The following is a 14,396-nucleotide window of genomic DNA, read 5'->3' on the forward strand; positions in this document are numbered from 1 at the left end:
TTCTGGTAATATGCCTTTATTCTTGCATTATTACCACATTATTATGACTTCATTCTCGCATGAGTTTATTCTTGTAATTGTATTTTATTTTATTTTATTAATATGACCCTAATACTCTGTTTTATGTTTACTTATACATAAAAACAGACATTGTTTCTCTCGATGTGCCTCTCTTCTGGGGGCATGATTGTCATTTTCTATCATAAAAATATATGTTGGCTTTAAATCTAATACTTCCAGAGATATGAGTAATTTTGAGCAGGTATGACTTTTCTCAAAGGTAAATTAAATTTGATTTACTTCTGTGATGTTGGACCTTGCAGTGAGTCTTTCTCCTGTTTTCTGTTTCCATCAGTTTTTCTTCTTCACGTTGATAAAAAAAAACAAAAAACAAACTTTAGTCCCAGAATGACAGCCGGTGTCCTGTCAGAAAAGAAACGGCAGAGAAGGCGTGGGGGCGGGGGGGTTTGCAGGTCAAATACTGCATAATGTAGGGGCAGCTGACTATTGGCAACTTTTCACACTGTGTTCACGATCGCTCAAAAGGAGAAGGAGAGCACAAGGGTTGACAGAATCAATGAGCGACACAAGCTCAGCCTCTGGGGAAGCGGGGGTGGCAGAGAGGGAAGCGGCGAGCCGGGCTCTGCTTCACTCTGCCCATGACTCATTCACGTGGACGGCCCTGTCACGGAGCGCACAGAGAGAGGAGGAGGGTGAAGAATGGGCTGATGTGAGGGCTGCACAGAGACAGGCGTCCATATGGCCCCTGAGGCTCCAACGAGGTCCCGGTGACAAAAGGGGCCTCTGCTCTCCAGTCGTCTCCTCTTCAAACCTCTCTGGGAAATCTGTTTCAGAGTGCCTCTCACTTTCTCTGTGGGCCAGCTCAGGAATGCGCCGCCTGCAATCCAACACTCACTGGCTGGTTATTGTTTTTATGGCTGATGCGCTGGATCTTATGTAACAGCCTGCGCCTTCTTTTTTCTTTTCTGTTTTTTTGCAGCAAAAACTTTTGTGCAGAGAAGCTGTTGGGCTGGCCGCCTCTTTAATGTCCAGGACAATGGTCGGCAGCGCAGCAATAAACCCAACCTCTCCCACTGGCATGAGGGGGGCATTCATGATGTCAGATTTTCCTCAGTTGACTTCTTCATCCAAGTCCAAGAGATTTCCCAAACATAAAAAAGAGATCTGTAACTAAAGGGGCTGTCAATACAGAATGGATTGCCTGGGGTTCAATTTTTATCGCCGGTTCTTCAAAGTTTCCAAGCGAGATCCCGGGAAACAAAGCAAGCAGGTGCTGTGTAGGAGGAGCTGTAAATCTGGCTTGGCGAATTAAGCCATTGCCTTGGTATTGTTCCGGCTGGCCTCTTAGCAGCTCCTGCTGGGACGGGTGTTAGGTGGGGTGGGGGGTTTTTTTCTTGTTTTTTTTTTTGTGAAGGTCCACTTCCACAAATCTCCCAACATGGGGGCACCCTGCACATTCAACACATGCTCATCCAAGCTGGAGCCCAGCTGCACAGAGCGGGCAGAACAAGGGAGCTGATGCATTACAAGAACAACAAAATAATCTTACAAATTGATTACAGAACTGCTTGGTTGTGTTTCTCTTTCTTTTTAAACGTGTACTAAGAGACATTCCTCTGAGCAAACCTTAGTTTCTACAACCATCTGAACTTATTTCATCAGTCTTTTGATATATTGCTGTAAAGCAGCAAGCTGTTTCTCCTTGGAGCCTCTGTGAGGTAGGTGGTAGGTTTCATTATTTGACCCTTGACCTCATAAGAGATCAGGTGGCCAGGACACTGCTGTGGAATGTTACCCCCTTGACTCCTTTTCATTTTCTCATTTAAAGCTCTCAGCGGTTTGTAGTCCTCTCTTTGGTAACGTGTAACATTTCTAACACTTCATTGTTTTTATGCATCTCAGGATGCGCTCTGCAGCTGGTCTTCACAAGTCGTTCTTCCGTCTTTCTCGAGGTTTCGCAAAGTCGTTCTTTTGGCTTTATCATTTCCTGTCAAGGGCTTCTGAAAGTTACAGCATACTGAGACTATTGTGGGAAAAAAATTATAATATAAACAAGAAGAATGAGGTCTCACAAACCTAGAGCAGAGGAACAGGGCTGAAGGTGTTTATTAGGAAATAGAGGAAACAATCTGAGCAAACAGAAACAGAAAGAGTTCAGAAGTCTGCATACCCAGAAGTCTGCTGTAAACATAAGATTATTATCGACTATTTCAAAACCGTTTCCATAAACAACGTCATATTTATCCTGAGCAAATGTCCTCTAGATCTAGAGGATTGCATATTTGCTTTGCAGTTCTCACAGCTAGAGTGAACATGTGCAAGACTTTGCACATGTTCAGTGTTTCGCATGTTCAGTTAAATTTTATCACAACAATGCACAAATTTCTCAACTACTTTTAAAGCTTTATGACCAAAATTGGGGATAAGAAGCGTTCTCTTTTACAAAATATCTTGTTTAATGTGGAGTCCTGCATTAAGGTGTTTTTGAAAGAACGCTATTAGTCCAAGTTTTTGTTTCTAAAAGACATAAATGTTTCAGTAAACTGTGAGTCCCTCACATTCTACTTTTTCAACTATTTACATTTTTCTTTTCAAAATATCTGCCTGCTCCAACAGAGGACGGAGTCGCTGGTGGCTACACAGCCAAAGTTTCTCCGTTGACAGCCGGAGAGCGCTCTGCTGACAGCAGGAAGGCAATATTATAAACTAAAATAGCAGCTGGATCACTGCACTTCCTCCACATAACTTTCCATCGTCTCTGCGCTTCATATCAGCTCAGTGTTGGAGCCCAGAGGAAGAACTTTGACTAGCAGTGCGCCACCTGCACGTTTATCAAACCAGTCAGGTCCAAATCCTCTCATTAAATCTGAGCACAGCTGCTGTCAAGGCCTCTTTTCTGTCTCACCTTTCACATTCTTCTTTCCTATCAAGCAGAGCAAACCCTCCTGTCCTCCAGCTCAAAGGGAGAATGCTCTTTTCTGGAGGGGCGGGAGGGTGAGAGGTGATGAGCAGCTTACCTTTAGGAGGGATTAGCCTTATTAAAATGAAATGGTCTAGTCCTGAGTGACAGAGCAATGGAGGTGAAGCGGGGAAGAGGCTGGTAGGACAGAGGAGAGGGCCTGCGTTATGTGAGGCTTTTGGCCCCTGAAGATCTGAGGCACCGCTCCCGTGTTCTCCTTCCCTCCATCCTCCACTTTCACTTCTCTTTTTTTTCCTCGCTCTCTCTTCATCTCCCTTTCAATTTTTCATCTGCTCTGTTCTCTCATCATCGCCGGGGTTCAGAACAGCCGGATCTGTCAGCGCCGCGTCAAGAGATCTGCCCCCAGGGCCTCAGATGAGCGGCCAAGTACAGGGGCAGGACCGCGGGGGGAACAAAAGGCCCCCAAAAAACACACCAGAAATCCTGGGACTCTGGTACGTTGTGTTTAATAGCTCTACTATTGACGTGTACTGATGTAAGGAATGTGTACCCAGGGTCACAACGTCTAAGAAATGGATGAACAGGCAAAAACTGGTTTGTTTTTTTTTTTTTTAATCAAGGTCTTTTTATTATTTTTTTTTACATAAATCACAAACAAAAAACTGACAAAGAAACACACAACAGAAATCCCTCCCACCCCTCCCCTCCCATACCGGATCTACTGCCCCGACATGAATCCACCTTGTATTCATACATCAGTCGATATAAAGCACAGGTTTGTGTACAAAGAGCCAACATTTGATCATTACACAAAGTTATCTGCCGAAATTGTTTCTACGTAAGATATAAAAACTGGTTTGTTTTAGCGATTTTATATTTTTTATGTGTGTGAAACGCATAAAAGCAAGTGAAAAATGATTATTGATATGCTTTTAGATAGCAGTCGCTGTGTTTCCATTACAAATGTTTGCAAACATTTGTCGATATTCTGCCAACAATTTTGTAATTGCAGTGCTTCCATTAAATAAACAGTTAAAATCACAGTGTAAAATACATACCACACCATCATCCCCTTATGACTTCCTGTCGTCTTCTTCGTCTTTTCCACCAGCAGTAACATCCAGTTGTTGATCACTTGACTCATAAGATGTGAAAACGTTTTTCCATTGCAGTTTCCTGAACGGCACAAGTTTTGATACAGCAGAAAAACCTGCTCATCCTGGCATAAAGACTTTTTCTCAAAAAATGCGTTTGTTGTTTGTTTTTTTCAAACTACCCAGGTTTCCATTACGTACATTTATTTTTGGAATTCAATTTGCACAATCTTGTGGTCAGTGGTGCAGAAAATCAGGAGTGATGGAGGCCAGACACAGGAAGAGAAAGGAATCACTTTTCTGAAAAGCTGCTGACAGGTTTGACCATTTTGGTCAATTTAAAACAGTGAAACCTTATTGCTAATTCTAGGTCCAGTGTAAGATAAACTGCATCTCTTCCACATGAAAGTAAGTGAGGTGTTTTAACATTTTAACAGTCACTTAATATCCTTCAAAACATAAAACGTTAACGCTCTTATTTTGAAACATTCTGTCATAAAATTCCTATGACTGCATTTTCCTGCTGAGTTGAACATGTAGTCGAATTTAAGTTATTTACATTTCACTTAAAAATAGTGGGCAGCCAGTAGCATTGGAAACATGTTACAATAAAATATTTCAGGAAAGCCACACTAATGTATCATATTTGCATTCCTCAGCCAAAGAAAACCTTTGTGAGGGATTCTGGGAAACGCAGATTGGTCTGTGAGGGATGAGCAAGTTATATAACTCAAACCACCTTGTTTTCTCTGACACTAACAAGGTTTGAGATTCCCTCAAGTCCAACAAGGTATTTAATTCCCTGTCCCAGGGTGTGCTAAGTTTTCAGTTCCAGAAAAATGAGAAATAACACATGTAGTTATTTTTCTACATCTTAACACATCACAGCAGGCTGTAGACTTTCTCCAGGTTGTTTGGTAACATAAAAACACAAATGTCCTGACCTCTGACCCCATCTGATCTCCAAACTTAGAATAGGAACAAAGTTAACTTGGTTTTGACGTCATTAAAATGTTTTGAGTTGTGAATTTACCTAAACTAGAAAGTCAACTTTATCTCACACAAAATTTAACTGTACAAACAAAATAATAAGAAATCAGAGAAAACAGAGTGATTTTGTATAATCAAATAAGTTGCTTATTTTAGTTGCATCTCCATTAAACTGCAGATTTTGTTGCCATGGTTAACAGCTGAGAAAAAGGGAAATTAAAAGTCAAACAAAGACTGCGTGTTGTGCGGCTGGTCGGCTGACATGCAACCACTATCCTGACTCAAAGGTCAGCAGAGATTAGGGAGCGAAGGAGGATGGAGAGAAGAAGAGAGAAGGTCTGTTCCTCATGTGGGTGGCTGTCCGGGATGTTTACCTAAGCCGGCTCGTTTCTCCGCTCTCCCAAATTAGAAATGAAGGAAAGTTCAGCTCGCTACGTCAGAAGCTATGATATCAAGTGGGCGACCCTGACTGTCCAAACACTCTGTGTTATTAAGTCTGCCTTTGTTTTCACTCTTGCTTTCGTAAGGAAACCTTCGCAGGTCAAGTTTAAACAAAGTATATTTAGAAGCAGGAATTGTTTGCAGCCGACTCTCTTCCACGTGTTTAAAGATTTTACGAATATTTCAGCTGGATTGGATCCGTCTCCAAAGACCTAAAATTAACTTAGAAACGGACAAAAGCATTTTCCTTAGTGTGAAAGATTATACAGACTCGGAGACCGCCGGTGGAATTTTTGGCTCCGTCTTCACATGAATTCCAGACAGGACGTGTTTCTGGAGAATGGACATGTGGGAATTTAAACAGGGCTGTGCAGTGCAGACAGATATGTGTACATTCTGTATCCTAAAACTTTCTCATACCTGCTCAGAGCTGTGATAAAAAACATGATAGGAGTCCTCTGAAGTGACATCAAACACGGCTGAAAACCATTTAGTGCTGAAAGGCCCCTGGCTGCTTTGGCTTCTCATGCTATTCAGCAGAGATTTGTATCGACTCAACCTGAACCGTGGCAGCAACCAAGTTCTTTGCATTCATTTTACATTTGTTTTATAATATTTCCTACAATAGTGGAAATAATTGCAGGAAGCTAGCTACAATGAATTAATTTAGCTTGCGAGTTAAAAAAGCAGCTGCATCTTGGGAATGTCCCTGAAGCCAGGAGTCATTCTGGGAGATTCCCACAGACCAACATGGGCAATTCCCCAATGAATCTATCCACTGAGGTTTGGGTGCAACAACTCCGCAGCTCTGCAAAGAATCTAAAAGAGAAAATAACATCTTTAAGACGGATGTGTGACATAGAAACAGATGCGTTTGTGTCTTTGTTTAAAACGCTTTTCTTATGAATGAGTTCAAGGCTTGAAATAAAACGTAGGAAAAGGATTACCACTCTGGTTTTTGTGCTTCTATACTGCGGTTTTCACCCAGAGCCACCCAAACTTGCTTTGTGTGGAGCTGAGGCGGTAAAACCTCATCATTCAGTCCTTATACTGGTTTAGTTTTACATTGGAAATTTTTATCTCTTCGAGTAATTCAATAGAAAATGGAAACTTATAGATAACATAGATTCATTATGGGCAAGCTGGTATATTTAGAGCATTCATCTTTATCACGGCTTACAGCTAAAGAAATGGCTTTATGGCCTAAACAATCATATTAGAGGTCAGAGTGGAGGTTCCACAGTCGGTGAGGATTTGGTCAACTGTCATCAACACTTTTTTGTCCAAGTTTAAACTCACAAAATTTTAGAGGACTTCATGCTTCCCTCTGATGCCAAACTTACATAAAAGGTGAGAGTTACCAGCAATGCAGATAAGGCCTTCGGTCTCCATAGCAACCGCCTGTCATCAACCAGGTGTTTGTTTTTTGTGGCACAAAACATAAAAAAAGAAGTATACTGCACTAAAACAAATGCTAATTATCAATGCAAACTTGAAAATGATTTTCCAATGCATGTTTTCCACTTAAACAAACCACTGATTTTATACATTTTAGTACTTTAAATCTTTTTATTTTCACCCATATTTAGGTTTAAATTTGATATATACGGAAGAGGATTAGGGCCACTGGAAAAAAGAAAAAAAAAAATCTGACTTTAATCTCAGAATTCTGACTTTTTTCTCAGACTTTAATTCTGAGATTAAAACAACCATGTTCTCTGCATTCATTTTACATTTATTTTATATTATTTCCTACAATCGTTGAAATAATTGCAGGAAACTAGCTACAAGGAATTAATTTAGCTTGCGAATTCTGAGATTAAAGTCTCAGGATTCTGAGACTTTAATCTCAGAATTCTGACTTATTTCTCAGAATTCTGACTTTTTTCTCAGAATTCTGAGATTAAAGTCAGATTTTTTTTTCTTTTTTTCCGTGGCCCTCATCCTCTTCTGTAGATATAAAAGTAGCATTTTGAGGAAAACAAATACAAACTAAACAGATAGTTCGAAAACACGCAGCAACCAAACATGAATGTAAAATAATGTCTTTATTATGACCATGTTTTTCGGGTTCAATACAAAGCGCTTATCGGTTCAGTTTAGAGAAGCGATCAGTGTGGCACTTTCTCCTCTAAAGGACGAAGAGGACGAGACAGAAAAGAATGATCGAAAACGTGATGCCACAAAATGAAGCAAATGTAATTTGTAATAACAAATATTACAACAATGTGCTGTAACCTCTGTAATCAGCCTTACTATTAGATGTTTCTTGGATTTAAAGTACAGTATTTAATAAATGGATGGAAATAGCTAATCTTCCTCCATGAGTTTTATGAATAAATGGCATTAAAAGAAATCTACTGAAAAACATACTGTTTAATTTGAGTTTGAGTTTCTTAGAGAAAAATTTAGTTTGTTTGCATTTGTCCTAAACATTAAGGTCCATGACTATAGGGTTTTAAATAATACATTACAGACGGTCACAATAAGCATATTTAAATTCTGTAACACAAAACTTCTTTAAAAAAATCTGGAAAATGCCTGTGTTCGGTGAAACAGATAATTATTTCTGATAAGGCAGATGAACAATAAATAGTTTTTAAACAATTCATGAGATTTTGCTCAATTTTAGCCCCATATCACTTGCTTTCTCCAGATGGGTCAAGACTATAAGTAACTTTTTTTAGTTCAAGCATCTTTCAAATTATAAAAATGACCTTAAAATTCAAATACATTTCTAAGAGGGCCCAGAAGATATCATGTGGTAATAATGTAGTCACTTTTTGACAATGGTACCATATTTATAAAATAAATCTTGTGCATCTTCATCAATCTCCGCCTCTACATCCTTTAGAAGAAAACGCAATCCAAACATCAGTTTACCTAAGTAACAAGTGGTCAAACAAATAAGCATACATTATAAAATAGTCTTATTTTACACATAAATATGAAATACAATGGCAGATCAGACAGAGCCTTGCTTATGTTGGTAAAGCTTTTGACCATGCAACGTTCAGTACCATAAAAAACACACCAAAAGTCACGAACACATCTCAGTCCACCAGACACAGATTAGCTCAAATATATACACAACATAATAACAACACCAATAGCATTTTATCATATATTTTACAGCTAGAGTTGTACCATTAGTCCAGCACATTAAGATGTGTACAGGTAGCTCAAAGGGAGATTTACACGACTGCCGTCAACACTACAAGGTCATCAGAAGTTTTTTAAATACGCCATTGAAATATAGGATGTAAAAATAATATACTCCAAATACATTTATATAATTATATACATATCCATATAGGTTAAATACTGATCACTCTGAATCCCTGGATTGATGAAAACCTCCTTTGTTGCTTTAGGCAGCAAGGTAACAGATGCTAACTGGATGAGGCCTTCTAAATATCGCTACAGAAAACTAATGTTGACATCATCCGTTTCATTATTTAGCTTATGGTCTTCTGTTGTAGTTTGTTTTAAAAAAAAGCATAAAGAAAAAGCTTTTTTTTCACCCAAAGTTGGGCTAGCTAGCTTGGATTTTTATGCTAAGCTAAAAAAAGCTAATTTCTCTATTACTGCAACTTATATTTATTTACCAAATGAAAACATTTTCTGTTGCTGTAGATGAGAAGACAGACATCTAGATCCATTGAGCCTACTTTAGTGAAGCACAAAGATGACTAAAGAGAAAATGTCTTTTTGTTTTACAAAACTAAGCTAGTTAGCTGTAACTTTTATGCTAGTTTAGCTACCAGATAAAAATGTGTCAAAATTCCCATCTAATAAGAAATCAAATAAGTAAATTTAGTATTTGGTTGCTTTTATGACCTCCAGCATGAGATGTTTATCAAAACCTTTGCAAGTGCAACAAAAATTCATGTTTATTTTTTTATCTTTAAGAGGAGTTTTCCACTGGCCCATTTTCTCACTTTATTCAAATCACAGTCATAGTCATTCTAACTCTAAAAAGCACGATAATCTACACAGCTACCTGCCTAATAAGTGCATTATTGTTGTATAATATTCTTGTACCTCGACAGAAAAGCTCTCCGTTGCCTTAAAAAGGAAATCCACTTTAATAAAAGAAAATGACGTGTTTCTCCTAAAAACTTGGCTTGTTTTAATCAGGACTCAAATCAAAACAGGCAGTAACAGGTAGCAGCTCTGAGACAGATGTAAATTATTTTTATTTTTTTTTTGTTAGAGTATTTCTCAGGTCAAAAAAATATCCGCTTCAATCATTAAAACCAAAACTTTTGGGATATTGGAATTAAGACCGGTCTGTAGTCCGTTGCCAAAATTGTAGAACGGATGATTAAAATATTCAAAGATGTTATTTTGTTTGTACAATCAAGCTGTCAGGAGATAACGTATTTTCTTTCAGGGTGGATTTTCCTCTTGACGCACCACCTTCACACAATTAAGGCACCTTTTAAACCCCTGAGGGGTCAATGGGTTCTTCTAATAAGAAGAAAAGCAACAATAACAACATGGAACACAGAACAGGAAAGAATGCAAACCAAAACAAACCACATGATGAAAAACCAAAACAAAATAAAACAAAAAAAAATGATGGAATGTCTGTGGGTAAGGTAGAAATTCTAGAAGTGCCCTGTTTCATTTCTTCTCCTCTCACCTTGTAACTTATTACAGCAGCACCACAAGCCACAGGATTCCTGTGGAAACACTGTGGGTGTTTGCGAAGCACCTTGATCAGTACAGTAGGTCCTCCTCAAACCTCATCTGTGTTTATGGGTCTACAAATGGATATGCGTGTGTGCCTGCGTAGTAGTCAGTATCCGACGTTGAGCTTGTTCTTGTTTAGCTCTCGTTCCAGGTTTCCTATGAGGGCGTCGATGCTCTCCTGCAGGTCTCTCAGGTTCACCCTGTTACTCAGAACGGGACTGATGTCCTGGATCTTCATGTACGCCTGGTAGGTGTGCTCTTTAGGAAGCCGAGCTGGCAGGATGTGGTTAAACACTTTCTCCTCCGCCTCCTCCTCTTCAAAAGCCGGCGTGTTGTTTGAACTGTCGCTCTCGCTTTCTCTCTCCTCCTCCTCCTCTTCTTCCCTATTATCATCCTTTTTCACAAACTCCTCTCTTTGAGGTTCTTCCTCCACACGGAGATCAGACGCAGGACTTGTGGCCCTCTCCTGGTCATCTTCCTCTGCTGCGTCCTTCTCGTGGGCTTCCTCGGCCGCCTCTGTGTCTTCAGACGGCACATCGTCGTAGTCTGCTTCTTCTTTACTGTGAGGAAGCAGCAGTTCAGAGGGGAAGTAGCTTTCGCCACAGCCGCTCCAGTCGCCAGCATATCTGTTGCTGGGACTGTCCAGACGTCCTGGTTTGGGCCGCAGGACACCGGCCATCTCTGCTTCGCTGAGGTTTAAAAACTGGGGGCGCTCTTTCCTACGTCTCAGAGGAGGGGCTGCAGGGAACCGAAGAGACGATTGGTCATTTGGGTCCACAACTACAGGGAGAGATAAAAAAAAACAGTAATTAATCACACTAGCATAGAATAAATAAAAGTTAGCATGGCAGATTTGTTTAAATACCCAAAACAAAAGTAGTTAAAGGTGCATCCGGGTAGTTTTTTTTTCAGTAATTCAATTTAAAAAGATAAACTTATATAAGTTTGAGATATTTCAAGCTTTTATTTCTGTTAATTTGCATAAATTTGGCTCAACTAGTGAAAATCCAAAATTCAGTTTTTCAGAAAATGTTAATATTTACATGAGACAATTCAAAAAAATAATTTTTTAAATGCAGAATTATGTTCTCGCCACCTTCTTCATGTAATGGTCCAAGTCATTATTTATCCCAAAATCATCTTTTTAGTAAAAAATAAAATAAAAATAATAATAATAATTACTTATTAATAAGGAAGTATGTTCATGGTTGTTGGCTGAACATGTAGTTTACTAGAAAACTATTAAATATTTTGGTAATAAAAATAATTTTAGATTGCTTTTATGCAGAATTCAAATATTCTGAAAAACAAAATTTCAGTTTTTATTAAGTGTAAAACATTAACCAAAATAAAAACTTGAATCAAAAACACTTAATGGAGTTAGGATTGAATTGAATTACAGAAACAAAGCAGCTTTTTAATCATATTACAATCTACACGGATGTCGCTGTAAAAATCACAGTTATACAGATATGCATCGTATAAAACCCAAACTAATATAGTAGCTAAATTAGGATTTTGCAGAATATCTTATTTTACATTGATTGATGATGTTCCTGATCGAAACAATAATTACAAATCACAAGCAAATAAAAGCCAAAGGTTTGAAAAGAGAAAGGTTTAGCTTCTGTAGGCTCAGCTTCACATAAAGTGGTTTGCTTTGTTGCTTCCCTTTTATTTCAATACAAAGAAGGCAAAAGTACTCCATGCAAAGAAGAGATTTCTTTCCAGAAAGACAGAAATAATTGTTTTATGTAACTTTGAAGAAAAAAAAAATCATGTATTGTGTGATTTTGGATGATCTGAGCACCAATAAAACCCTCTATGTACCTTTTCTTACTGCTTTGGAAAAGAATAAAACACAGTTATGGCGTTAAGAGTCACGTTCTGTACTTAGAAAAGAAAGTCACAAAGAGATCACAAATTCTGCTTGCTTTTTGAAACGTTTATTTTTGTACCGTGTTCCCAGAACAGAAATGTTGAGTTATGAAAGACATCAGCTTTTTTTCTGTCATCTCAACGGCTTCTACATTTACATATATGTTCCAGTGACGTGCGGCCAGGAAAATAATATATAATAATAAAATCATTTATAAAGATATTTTCACCCTGTGGTTTGTACTATAAAGTACCTATTTTTCATTAAATTTAACCAAATCTGATGATTTTTTTCCTTTAAAATCGCTGAATTTGAGCATTTTCACATTCAAATGGTTGCAAGCGAAGCCGGTGAGGCAGCAGGGATTGCGCAACACCGGTTGCCATTCTATGAGAGCATGCTCCTCCTGTCTGTACGACGCCAATAAAATGGTTAAAAACATTTAATGTATGAACAGATTTTCCATAATTTAGCTTATGTATTTAATGTACTGTGCTTTTATTGTCACCAACTGTGTGTGTAACGTGTTTCGTCTGCTGAGGAGCGATCAGAAACAGCAGAGAACAGATTCGAGGCGAGGCAGGCAGTTCTCTTGCCTCACCGCTGGGGGGCGCTCATGATCCCAGACATTGTGACTGCACGACTGCAGAGTAAGAGACGGTAACAGCCAGCTAGCCAGACAGTAGCTGCGCTGATACAGAGAGCGAGAAAGACGTGGTTTTGAGTTGTACTTTAACGGTTTCTCCCTTTGCTGTTAAGCACAGCACGAAGTCAATAGCATCTACATGTCTAAGTTTGATTGAGATAACGGAATTATTCTGCGGCGGCGGCGGCTAAACATCACAATCTTTTTACCCTCCAGCATTGTACGCATGCGCGAAATTTTCTTATGTAAACAACATGCAGGGGGTCTAGATTTTTAAATCCGGTTATCGTTAAATCGGTGCCTCACCAGCTATGAACCTCACCGCACGTCACTGATATGTTCATAACCCAACAGCAGACCTGAGGCTACAGACATTATCCTCCCTATTCAGTGTTGTTCAGTTTCAGACGTGATTCACTAATGGCATGAATTAAATCATTAAAAGAAGATAAGGAGGAACTGGAAAACTTCAGTTTTACTTTAGTTATTTCTGTTAACTGTTTTTAGAAGTCTGAAACATTTTGAGTCATTATAAGAAACTGTCAGAATATCTTGGTTTCTTAAAATCACACGTAGAGTTTGTGCTAAAAGGTTGGAAAAATCTGAAAAGGTCTGTGCACATTCCTTCACAATCTGGCAGATTATACAGTTTAAATGTCAAATTAAAGGCGGCAAAAGTTCTGAAATTATTTCTCTTTTATTTCACAAAAACCCAGGAGAGGCCTGTACACTTTTTTTTATTAAAATGCAGAATGGATTACTTTGTCTTCTGAGTAACTGGACACATAATTATTTGGCTGCTACCACTGTGAGTGTGCATGCATAGTGCCAAGGAGCTCAGGCAATGAGAAGATATGGGGAAATCAGCTCAGTCCGTCTGGATAGGGACGTTAGCAGCAGCTCATTTGGAGCACTTCCTGTCCATTTCATACCGTAGAACTTCTCACTTAAACTATTTTATCTCTGAGCTTTTTCTGAATAAAAAATGTGCAACTTTACTTCATTCATCATCTTAAGAACTTATTCACAATTAAACTACGAGTTCTTTATAGCGACTCTTGCTTCCAAAAACCTTTTTTTTTTGCTTCTTTTCCATATTTTCCTGATATTTCAAACACTTTTCACAATGAAATTGGACAGATTTACAAAACAAATTGCATTTTTCAGATATTCTCTTATTTTACTTTGTGAATCTAAATGTGTGCAAAAAAAATCTTATATTTAAGTTTAAATACTTAATCTATTAACCCTTTTATGCATGAATTATGATCCATTGTGTCAGGATTTTTTTCCCATTTTTTTTTTTTACTTTTTTCTTAAGGCATAAAAAAAATAGTAAAAAAATATATTTTTTTAAATTTTATTTTGTTTTTATTTGATCAATTGTAATATTCTCCAAATGCAAAGTTGTTATTTGAAAAAATGCATCGGTACTATTGTTCTATAGGGGTTATCTGATGTCACAATACTTTTTTTACCTGCAAGAGTCGCCTACAGGAGAAGGAGGGACCGGGTCGGTTAGCTCGCTTTGTTGTCTGTCAGCCATATTGGATCTAACAAAAATAATTTCTTGAATTTGCAGCTGATGGACAGCAGTTGATAGTGTATTGTATGATACATTAGTGTCTACTTCAGTGGTTTGTGTGCATTTATAACATAAAAATCCACAATAAGCACAAGAAAATAGCTTTTAGATAGCTGTCCACT

At 38.3% G+C, this 14,396-nt stretch overlaps 1 protein-coding gene across 2 annotated transcripts in view; it reads right to left on the reverse strand.

Annotated features, from left to right (window-relative positions):
- Positions 1 to 7,495: 7,495 nt before the first annotated feature.
- Positions 7,496 to 14,396, reverse strand: part of syde2 (synapse defective 1, Rho GTPase, homolog 2 (C. elegans)) — a 44,658-nt gene continuing 37,757 nt past the window's right edge. For both annotated transcript variants that reach the window (XM_008406211.3, XM_008406210.3), the window contains exon 8: positions 7,496 to 10,944. In XM_008406211.3, the coding sequence (XP_008404433.1) occupies positions 10,271 to 10,944 (674 nt within the window). In that variant the 3' untranslated portion in view covers positions 7,496 to 10,270. The remainder of the gene's footprint in view (positions 10,945 to 14,396) is intronic.

This window comes from Poecilia reticulata, chromosome 4 (genome assembly GCF_904066995.2).
Source record: "Poecilia reticulata chromosome 4, P_reticulata-male-v2, whole genome shotgun sequence".
Taxonomy (NCBI): Eukaryota; Metazoa; Chordata; class Actinopteri; order Cyprinodontiformes; family Poeciliidae; genus Poecilia; species Poecilia reticulata.